At 47.7% G+C, this 11,880-nt stretch overlaps 1 protein-coding gene across 1 annotated transcript; it reads right to left on the bottom strand.

Moving 5' to 3' along the window:
* Positions 1–3,538: 3,538 nt before the first annotated feature.
* Positions 3,539–4,863, bottom strand: LOC136552176 (auxin-responsive protein IAA26-like). The gene is made up of 5 exons (XM_066543710.1): positions 4,733–4,863; positions 4,476–4,603; positions 4,246–4,336; positions 4,020–4,139; positions 3,539–3,567 (listed from the first exon to the last, which is right to left on the bottom strand). Exons 1-4 carry the CDS (start codon positions 4,861–4,863, stop codon positions 4,064–4,066), a joined length of 426 nt encoding a protein of 141 aa, XP_066399807.1. The 3' UTR covers positions 3,539–3,567; positions 4,020–4,063.
* Positions 4,864–11,880: the final 7,017 nt, after the last annotated feature.

The following is an 11,880-nucleotide window of genomic DNA, read 5'->3' as shown; positions in this document are numbered from 1 at the left end:
GACTCATGAGAAAGTTAATGTGACATGTAAAAAAGAATAGAGGGAGTCCTTATATCTTTCAAGGTTCTAGCCCGTGCGAGAGCACGGGTTGATGGACTAGTTCTCTCATAATTGTTAGCACAAGCACTCGAGTAGACTCATCATTAGTTTTAATCTACATCGCATTAGTTCAATAGATTGCAGTTCCCTAACATGTTGATTTGTTAGCACTTAGCTTGGCCTATTAGAAACATACTTGTTCCTCAGGATTGATATTAAATTTTGGAACTTCTGAGAAAAAAAAATACAACACCGCTAAAAACGTGCATAACTGATGCTAACACCCACCCAGTTTTGAGTATCCAATATAGCATGATTGTTTGTATTTTCAGCTAATTATTCATTTAGAGGTAGGTAGTGTGCTCGTTGACAGTGTGCAACCTATAACTTTGGACGATTTGCGGCTAGTAGATTTATTCAGCGATCATGCCATGTGTTTGAATTCATCTAGGAATCAAAACTTTGTACATAGCTAGACGTATGCTGCTCTAACTCGTATGGGTATGTGAGATTTTAGAGATTTACAAATGATCATGTTATGCATTATTCCTATTTGTTTTGAGATTAAACTCTGTGCCACGGCTGAATACTCTACTCTAACTTGTATAGACACGAGAGAGAATGGCAGACCATGGAAACGCTTGGTAGTCCAATTTGTTATGGAATCAAACTCTACACCATGGTTGGACACACTAGCTCGTACGAGCATAGGAGAGAATTAGGTCCGTTGGATCTCCATCAGACGGTTGTAAGCGGCAAAGGACAACTCGCTTACTGGCGCAAAGAGTCGTTAGTGTGTACTTCTAACATTGAATGTACCGAAGCAACTCGCTCACCCGTGCAAAGAACTAAAAATTCCCTGTACATCGTTTTTCTGTTGACTTCATATCCCCTTGCTTCTGTATCTCGCAAGGTCAAATCCAAGTCGGAGTTTGATGCTTCCACTCAATCGCTGCAACGCCATCCTCATGCATGCAATGCAGCAATGCAATCATCGTGCGTGCGTGGCATTTGCAGCCTCCAATCCAAATCCAGCAAGAGGACAAGGCACAAATTCTGCCGATCTGCGTGAAAACGTTAGTCCGTCCGAAAGGGGCGCGAGCCTGGTTCTCGTTGGAGACAGGGGTAAACGGCGGCGAATATCGACGATCGCGACCGGGTAACTCAGCGTAACAACCGGCCAGAGATGGATACGGCAAATGTGCGACGTTTGCCGGAAAAGGGAGCTGTTAAGGTTGTCGAATTGGGAGGCCGGAATGCTTCTCTTCTTGCCAACTGCATAAAAGGAACCGGCCGGCGGATCGATGTGGAGGACCATTGCTGTCCTGCTCCTGCCCATGGGGATGGGGACCCTGTGGTCCGTGTCGTTCGGAAATGCAAGCAAGACTACTGCGCACGTAAGGGACAAATCCAAAGCATATTTGAGTGGTGCGTGTACAGGCTCATGGAGAAATCAATCAGTTCAGCAGAGCACAAATGTACAAGCTCATGGCAATTAAATTCTATTTCCAAAAGGTGGATTTTAAACTTCGAGATGCACAGTATCGTGCCTCAAAATCTCAAATAATCAACCACGCTGCTTTTGGGCGGGTCCTGATCTATATCCATCAGGTGATATACACAGTATGCAGGTAAATGCGAGCAGTTCAGCTACTCTGGAAGCAACACCTGGAGCATTTGCAGCGAAGGTTGCAATCCTGATAGATCTTCCTTTAAAAAAAAAGCTGGTAGGTGGATTGATCGAAGCACGCGCTTTCTCACGGAACAGGCCTCCGTTTTGCGAGACACCATGCGTGACACTCCAGCGCAACCTGCGCAGGTCTTTGCGTGCGAGAGTCCAAAGCTTAATATCCCGACGGTGATGGATCTAATCTAAAAGTTGAAAAAGCTTAGGCACGGTCGCGAAGCACCGGCGTTTAACCCTGTCACAGATGGCAAAGTTCGCCACCGACGGATCACGGGGCGCGGCGTGGGTTGGTGCGGCGTGCGGCGCACCGCGCACCGGCGCACGGCACGGGATAGGAGGGCGCGCGTACGCGGCCCGAGCCACGATTCATGCGTCCGGCAGAATGAATCCGTGTGCCGTCGTCATCGGGCTCTAGCGGCATGCAGCTCGCCGTGTGTGCTTGCTGGCCCGTTTCCGCACAGAGGTGGGCTTATTGTGCTTCTTCGTCCTTCGGGGCCGCGGCCCTCTAGGAGTAAGGGCCTCACACCAACAGAGTACATGTTCACCGGTCCAGCTCATGTTTCTCAAAAAAAAAGTAGGCCAGCTCATGACCACGGAAGTTCATCCGTCAATTTCCTTTTTTTTTTTTTCAATCACGTCAAACAGAAAACTGGCTGGAACGTCTATTCACAGAACTACAAATAGATCCAGCGATATTTATAGTATGAATATTTTGTGTCATAAATACTGATAATATTTTATATAAACTTGACCCCCAAATTTAAAATAGTTTGACTTCAGAATAAAACTAGAATAGCTTTCTTTTTTAGTTAAGCTCTTTTTTTTTTTGCTGTAAGCCAATAATTGTGATGGGTAAGTTACAACATTTATGTTTGCCTATTAAATTTATTTTCTCCAATTAACATGGTAATTTGAGGTGTCGACAATTAACATGGTAAATTATTTTGTTGGCCAATTAGGCAAGTACAAAAATAATAGATAGATTAACTTGTTCCTGAATGGTATCATAACAGAGGGAGTACTGTATCTCATTTAGACCTTGTTTGGATGCGCATGTATTCATCTCAATTCACATGTGTTGAAGTGGATTGGAATAGAAATTGAACTAGGTTTCATTCTATTTCACTCCAACACACATGAATTGAAGTGGATATAGTGCATCCAAAATAGGCTTAGTGAGATTGGCACGATCGTATCCTATCCTATCCTTAACCTACACGGCCACTTGCTACGATCGTATCCTATCCTATCCTTAACCTACACGGCCACTTGCTACGTCCACTATACGCGCATCAAAGATTCATTCTGCTACTTCCACGCTTTGGAAAATTGCAAGTCCACTGCTCTCAGCCCTGCCTATACGCAGACCTCCAAATGCAGCTAGGCAGCTAGCCATTGTCACACGATATCCGGACAGATGAATCGACGCGAAACAAAAGCGCTCTGAGCTCAACGCTACAACCCGACATCTCCAATCACGGTTAATATGCAACTTGTCTCAAAATTCGGGAGTTGCAACGACTCTCGATTCATGTACATGTGACATACAACAAGACAGAGCAATGTGACATGAGCTGGGTGGTGGTAGGTGTTTGTCAACCGTATCCCTGCTCTTGTGAGGAGCGGCAAGCGGGAGGAGATCGTACGTTCTTGCATTGGCGGCGTCAACTAACTTTTATTCCCACTAATCATGTGCAGTGCAGTCTGTGTGTAGATGGAATCGTACTTGCATTGCCTCATTCAGAATCGCGTCATCACCTTCGTCAGCTTCCTCGCCACTTGAGCTAGCTATGTGCAGCAGTGCAAGTTTAAGTTCGGATGATGCCTCTGCACATTCAAATCTGAAACCAAACTGACAGCCAATCAGTGTTTTACTTACTATATACAGAGGGGAAGAATGGACATGACTGAAATGCTCAGCGGCGACAAAAATGTTCCAGTTGTTCGAGTTTAAGTTCGATAAACATGTGGATGTTCTTGTTATGATGGTGTTTCTGGTATAGTAGCTTTGATGTGTGATCAATGCTACTGCCATGTATTAGCGTTCCTATCCCTTTTTTTCAAAGGGTTTCTGAATTCAACCTATTCTTTAGTTCTTTACCAATGTAGCGGATTCATGCCCTCAAAAAACAAAAGCTTTGATTCTTTTTAACACAGGAAAAGAACACATTTCTTCCTTTCAAAAAAAAAAGAGAACACATTTCTGAACATGTTAGTGCTGATTATGTCATTCAGCGCAATGCAACCACATGCAGAGTAGAAACAGCATATTTCTGAACGCCTCCCCCCTCACCTCTGACATTCTGTGTCTCAATGCTGTGCGGCGCGGCATGCCTGTCAGGCGTTGGAGCTCAACCCTCTCGCCTCGCACGATCGCATCACCTTCATCCTCTTGCACGAGGACACGAACATCCTGCAAACCAGATACGTGCATTTGCCATTTGTTAGAGCCCAGTACCATCTCTACTCCAATCGTCCAAATAATATAATGGCACTGCAGTTTCAGCGAGGGTGCTTACTCCCACGGCACGTCGCCGACGAGCATCCAGTCGCCGTCGCCGTCCTCGTACACCACAGCGTGCTCCCAGTCGCCGTACCCGTCCATCAGCCCTGCAGGAAACGAAACAAGAAGTGCAATTCTACATCAGTTTCCATTCTCCCTGTGGCTTATATATGCAAGAGCGACGTCGATCTGCTTGGGTTTCTGATCGATCTCGCGCAGCATAACACTAGCGCCAAGCAAGCTTACCGATTGAGCAGCAGCAGAACAGCTCATTGAGCGCCTCCACGAGCTCGCCGTAGTCGTCGTACGCCGCCACGTCCACCTTCCTCAGGTACGGCGTCCCGTCCATGCTAACCTTCACGAACGCTTGCATCCTGCTCGCAATCGGCCTCGGCCGGTCAGACAGAAACAGAACCACGTGCATGCCACCCACACCAGTCAACATGCGACCGGGTCAACCGCGAGAAATGCGGCAGGAGCAGGACCGAGGAGAGCTAACGTACATGCCGGATGACGACGACGGCTGCTGGTGCTGGCCGTTCTTCCTGGCTCGTCTCGCCTTGCGCGCATTGACCCCGGGTGGCCCCAGCGTCAGCTCGGTGAGGTCCACGCCGTCGTCGCCGTAGCCCGCCATGCGTTCCAGGCTCTCAGCTTCGTCCGTGCCGGTCAATCGATGGCGGCCTTTGTACGTCGTCGACGACGAACGGCTACAAGCTGTGGGACCTGAGGTGGAGCTAGCTAATCGTGAAGCTTGAAGGTGCTGGAAGCTCTGGGCGGCACCCGTATATATACCGGCGGTTGGGTTGGGCGCGGGCAGGCACCGCAGCCGGCCGGCATGAACCCTGGCACGGTGTCCTTCGTGGGGCCGACCGGAAGTTGCCAGGTAGACGCCCTGGTCTCCTGCCTCACGTCGCGTGCCATCGTGGCTGCCCGGACCGGAATCTGGTGTGTCGTCATTGCTGTGTAGCCAGTGCTCAGGCGCTGGTTTGTGGGTCAGAGGCGGCCTAATCATATTTACGGCCAGCTTAATGACATTCTGTACGATTGAGGGCTAGTATATTCTTGACAGGTAGTACTATATGCCCTGTTTGCTTGGTCGTGGCTGAAAGTATTGTTGGCTGATTTGTTGTGAGAGCAAAATACTGTTGGTTGGCTGAAAAAGTATGGCTTATAAGCAAGCGAACAGGCAGGGCGAATCTAACGGAAGACTGCAGTGGCAGACTATGAGTACAACCTGGTTATGAATACATTACTCTGAGTAACCCTGAACAGGTACGTTTCATACTTTTATTACTAATGTTCAGAGTTGTTCTAAGGAACGTCTTCATTCATGTACTGTAGCTGCCAATATCAGTACGTAGAGTAGCTATTTCCACACATGGCCGGCCAAAGGAACGTATTGCCATGGTCCATGGAAGCCGCCACAGTAGATCCGGATTCTGGCGAGGGGGTAGGGGACAGCCGCCCTCGCAAGGCCGCAAGTGGGCGCGTGGGAGCCGGCTACGTGCATGTGTCCCTCCGTGACACTGGTTCACGCCGCTGGAGACCCGAGTCGCGTATGTGCATGCACGCAGACGCAGGCGGCAGGACGCAGCCCGCAGCAGCGACGTGCCCGCACCGCACGAAGCCAACTCGGCTTCCTCCTCCGCTGCCCGTGTTTGTTTCGCAGCCCGCGGCAGCCGCTGGTCCCCGCGCTCGGTGCCGGGCCCTGGCTCGACAGCTCGAGGCCTCGCCGCCGCCGTGTCCGGCAAAGCGCGCACTGCTCCTCGCGGGACACGAGCATCGTGCTCCGCGCGCGGAGCAGCAGGACCGGCGGGCGGTAGTATAGTTCCATTCCATGCACCGGGTTGCCGGCCTACGTGACCGTGCCTGTCTCATGGCAAGCGCGCGACTGGTCACTGGGAGGGCCGGCCTACGAGACGAGCAGTGCCAGTGCGCGTGGATTTCCGCGGTGCCCACTGTCCTGGCGCGCGCCCGGTGTCGTGCCCCTGCTGGGAGAGCAGCGGGTGCGTGTGGCGGCTGGTCATTTGTTTGCGCGCGCGCCTCCCCGAGACTACACGCGCGGCGGTGTGCGATTGTTCGCGGCTCCCGCTGCCGGCAGAGGATTAACCTCGGAGTTGGTGGCCGGAGCGGCATGGGTTGGGTTCAACTCGAGTTTTGTAAGACATCCAAGAGCCTTTTGATGAAAACCATGTTTTGACTGAAAACTGTACTTCAAAACGAATGTTTGACCAGCACACTCGCGCCCTCAGTGGCACGAAACGTGTCGACTGGACCCCGTTGGGTGGGCACTAGGGTAATCCAAAGATTTGGGGTCGAGTAATTGAAAATTCGGCCATTTGAAATTACTACTACTCGATGTCTGTCCTGAAAAGGCATTTCCCAATAATTTGGGTTAGGGTTTGAGTTTTATCCAAAATTGATAAAAACAACAATTTTGACAGAATTCTTGTGCCATTTTAAAGCAATAAGCATTAACCCTTCAAATCACTTCATGTCTTCATATTAATTGTCAACAAATCAATGATCAAATAATAGATGTATACTGCACTGAACCATTTCATGTCTTCACATTATAAATAGAAGAGGAATATTACTAGTGCAAATTGGGTATATAGATAGTTTGGGTACTAGGAAACATTACCCTAACTAAATTTGGGTTTTTACAGTTACTATATGAAATTATAATCGAGCATTTCCGATCTTGCTACTTAGGTTCTGGGTTTGGATAATTCGGGTTCAGGAATTGGTATCGGGTATTTTTCCACCCTGGGGACCCCTAAATGCACTCCCATTCTTACGTCTCAACATGTAATTTTAGCTATTCTGAGATATATTTGCCCATAGACTTGGGACAAAACATTCAGCTACACTTGTCTATTTGGGATAATAGAATGGGACTTTCTTAGGAATAAAATTGTTGCATCGTTGTATGTACGAGATATGCTGCCAAAACTCCGTAAGCTAATGGAAGAATAAAAATGCTTGATTATAGGAGAATATGCCGGCCAAACAAACAGTACAATATGGATTACTTGTACATGAATACAAAAATACTAATTGTACCTAGTGGAAGATGATGTAGCACTATCAAGGAATGGTAGGGGTATTTGGGTATGACATATGGATAGCTTCATGTTGAGATTGAAAGTTAGTTGGGTTTGCCTTTACTAGATGGATATCCCGTACATTGCTGCGGGAATCACAGATGGTTTGAAAATGAAATTATATTACTTGTATTTACTTCATGAATGAATAAATATTAGAATGCATGTCAGTGGATGGTGTAGCATGCTGATATGGACAACTAAATGCATGTTAGTGGATGACGTGAAAAGCTTGAATGAAGACATAATTACATGAGCCACTGGGTTGTCATAAATCACATGCTAGGGGATGCTGATGTGGACAGATTGTATGGCGAGATAGAATGCTAGTGGGGATTAAAAATATAAGATGCTATAAGGATACCTTGCGTGTTACTGCAGGATTTTCTTAGAAAGGAAACCGTTGCATGTATGAGTTAAACCTACATGTTCATAATCCTATCAAAACTGGGCAAGGCAATAAAAGAATTCAATAAAATTCTAACAGAATTAGATAGAATTATAAGAAGACAGAACAACAAAACAAATACTATAGTTCTTATATATTGAAAGTAGTAATTGCGTTTAGTGGAGATAGAGTGGATAGCTTGCATTAACAGGCTAGAAGTTATTGGGATGGCATGGATATTAGTAGAAATTATGTGGATAGTTAGTGCAAGATGACATGGATGACTTGCATATTGAGATAGAAGATACTTGTAGTGCGGATTATCCTTATAAAAAGATACTAGTTGGAGTCCCCATGCGTTGCCATGGAAATCGTAGAAGGATTTAATATGATTGATATTCGAAGGGTTGAAGATGATAAAGTTCATGAGTCATTCTTGAATGATTGCTAAAGTCATGTTAGAATGCAAAAATCCATTAGGAGTTGAATGACATCTCTATTGATTCTATGACTATGAACATCGTTATGTTTGTAATATTTGATTGTACATGGCGGCAATGACCTGCACGAAGAAGCAATGTGCATCTGCATTGCATCTAATTGGAGATGACAATAAGAAACAAACAAAATCTTAACCAATACTGTCAACCAAGGTCCAGAAATAGAAGTATTGAAGATCACCAAATGTAAAACTCGCTTTAGGGCCTATAGCAGGTACCTTGCGGGCATGGTCCATGGTTGCTGCTTCCCTTTGTCCACAGGCTATTTTCTTGTTCCTAATCTTTTGCAAAAGAAAAATTCCAAACACCAAATGAACAATAACAGGCTAATGTAGTGGCTCTAGAGATTTTTTTTTTTTTGCAAAAGAAAAAATATTTCAATCATCCAAAGATAATAAAAAATATTAGAAAACTAACTAATGGCTTATCTTCAAAGTGTACAAAGTAGATGATGTCGGTAGCGAAACCGGCCATGGCCATGCAATAAGATGTGAGGGCACCATGGCAGAAGCTGACAGAGCTGGGATTTAGCAACGGACAATGGAGATGATCATGCTGAATGGAATCATCATGTCGAGAATTGCTTCTGCCACTGCGAGACCCAGGCCCAGTTTAGTTCCAATTTTTTTGGTAAAATGGGCACTGTAGCATTTTCGTTGTTATTTGGTAAATAGTGTTCAATCATAGTCTAATTAGGCTTAAAAGATTCGTCTCGTGGATTTCGTCTAAACTGTGTAATTAGTTTTATTTTTTATTTATATTTAATGCTTCATGCATACGTCCAAAGATTCGATGTGACGGGGAATATGAAAAATTTTACAAAATTTTTTGCAAACTAAACTGGACCCCAGCCTATTGGGCCAAATTACGGTCAGACCAGGCTACTGTAGTGCTGGGGTTCAGTACCCTATCGTGAATTCAAGCTCCACCAGATCAGATTAAATAGCCAGGCTAAGGATATGTAGTAACCTTCGGTTAATTGTTTTGCGCGAATTAAGGATGAAAGCGTAAGCATGTTGCTACGTAGGTGGGGCCCACCCCTCGGTAGAGTGGGCCTGTGGTGTTACAAATGGTATTTAGAGCTAACTCTCGCGGTTTCACGCTTCGTATGGTCTGGAAACCTAAACAAATACGAACGTGGCCAAGAGAGTCGATCCTGAGCATTTGTCCCGTATAGGTAAGCTAGTTGAATAGCTCAACAATGACGTCGAATCCATTAAGGGCGGGTGGATGTGAGACCCACCATGGGCTGAATTGCGGTTGGGTCAGGCTACTATAGCGCTGAAGTTTAGTACCATACTGTGAATTCAAGGTCCACCAGATCAGTTTAAATAGCTAGGCCAAGGACGCATAGTAACTTTCGGTTAACGGTTTTGCGTAAAGCGAGGACGAAAGCGTAAGCGGGTTGCAACGTAGGTGAGCCTCATCCCTCGATAGAGTGGGCCTGGGCCGTGTGCCGGGCCTGAGGTGTTACTTCTACACGTATAGAAGCTTTGATTGCCAAGGTGGATAAGTGGCAGCCGCCCACCGCCACCGGCCCGCCGACGCCCGGCCACGGCGCCGGTGCACGCGCCGGCGAGCGCTCTTCCACCCACCGCGTTCTCCCCGCCGGACCCAGGCGTGAGCGCTCCGCCCGTCGCGGCCTCCCCGTCATGCGTGAGGTGAGAGTACGAGAGCATCGGGAAGGTGACGGAACGGAGGCCTTAAAAAAAAGGATTCGTTTTTCGTTTCTTCAGGGCCTGGCTACCATGGGTCTGTTTGTTTGCCTGCACGTTTTGGCCTTGGTTGTTTTTCTCTACGTTGTCAGGCTGGACAGGGATCTTGTTTGTTTGCCTGCACAGTATTGGTCACCTTGGAGTTGGATGTGGTAGCACTCTTTTCATTGGCATTACATCGAACAGAGGAAGGTCTAGGCGAGCAATGGAGCAGAGCAGCACCCAGCACCCACACCCACCCCAACAGCAGGAAAGCAGAGAGAGAGAGAGAGAGAGAGAGAGAGAGAGAGTAGCAATGGAGGTCGCCTTTCCCTCCACGCTCCACCTCGCCGCCGTTCCGCTCCTAACGCCGCCGTATTCGCCGCCCCATCAGTGCGCCACCACAGCGCCAGATTCAGGCCGGGGAGAAGAGGTAGGAGGAGGCGGCGTCGGAGGAAGAGCAGGCGGAAGCGGCGTCGCAGGTGCTCGAGCTCGCGGTCCGGCAGGCTCCTCCTCGTCGAGCAGGGCGCGCCGCGGCCCTCCTCTCCTCCGGCGCTCCTCCTCGAGCAGGGTGCGCCGCGGCGGAGGAGCCGACGATCGCGCAGTATAGCAGGAGCTTGGCCACCGGCGGCGGGGTGGATCGGCGCGGTGGTGGTGGTGGTTGCGCTGACGAGATCCACTTCTATCCGTGAAGGCTGGGGAGAAGAAAGAACGACGCGCGGTGTCCGCACGGGGGGTGAGGGAAACCAGCAACACGCGTCCAAGCCAGTCGGGCTCAACGGAAACGGACTTCACTTTCGTTTCTCCAAATGCAAGCCCATGAGTGCTTTAATCACCGTGCGGACGAGGCTCTGAAAGAGTTCAGGCAAACAAATATTGGCCGCTGCACCGCCAGGGCATGTCCCAAAGGCCCGTCAACACGCCCCACGTGCTTTAAGCACCGTGTCGCCCTGGCCCATGAGGTCATCCAGGCTATCAAACAGCAGAAGTTGCAGCCCATCAGCCTGGTCTCTTCAGCCAGGCAAACAAACAGGCCCTAGTTGCTCTCTACTAGAGTCTAGGCCTCTCCCTGTGTGATTGGATTTTGTTGGATGTATTTGGATTTTAGGCGACCTTGATAGGATTGGATCGTGGGCACTTTTCATTGGAACAGACTGGACAGTGGATGTTCATTAGTTGGATTCTGATGTGGACTTGTTTATTTGTATTTGGATTTTAGGCCATGTTCGGCTTACCCCATATTCGATTTGTTCGGCTTCTTTTTTTAGCCGGAACAGTATTTTTCTCTCACAACAATTCAGCTGGAACAGTGTTTTTCAGCCAGTTTCGGACCAGCGAACGAGGCCTTAACCCATTGACAGGTCTAACTGTCTTATCAAAAACTTTATTAAAACACTGTCCGCTTGAACTTATCAGCCTAACTTATCAGCTATGATACAATGTTTTTTTCTCTCAGAACAAATTAGCTTCATAGAAACCATCTCGAGCTCCTGCTGACCCTATTTTTTATGATTCGGGTGAAGTTGAAGCAGCCAGTTACGCAAGCGAGGTGGAACGTGAGTTCAGCTGATCTCTGTACCACGAATCGTTTTCGACATTGATTGGCACTAGATATTCAGCCAGCTCGTTTCATCATAAACCATCGTGGATTATTTACTGCTAGCTAGTTTAGTGTAAGAAAAAAATATTATTTTAGCTTATAATTCACAGTCGTATACAACGAGCGAACATGCTAATTAGCTACTTTGGTACTTCTAATAATGGCACTCCTATAATTGCCTCAACGCTGTAAACTGGTGGCCTTGTTGTAACCACGTGTCCCCATACATGACGCATGCTCCTACCAGCAACTGATGCATGCTCCTACCAGCAACTGAACTGAACGTATGCCACCACAGAAAAATGGTGGCAAAAATGGTGGCCTTGTTGTAGCCACGTGTCAACATACATGACGCATGCTCC

Source organism: Miscanthus floridulus, chromosome 4 (assembly GCF_019320115.1).
Source record: "Miscanthus floridulus cultivar M001 chromosome 4, ASM1932011v1, whole genome shotgun sequence".
NCBI classification, from domain to species: Eukaryota; Viridiplantae; Streptophyta; class Magnoliopsida; order Poales; family Poaceae; genus Miscanthus; species Miscanthus floridulus.
The sequence above is the reverse complement of the archived record's forward strand: the minus strand, read 5'-3'. Positions and strand labels throughout refer to the sequence as shown.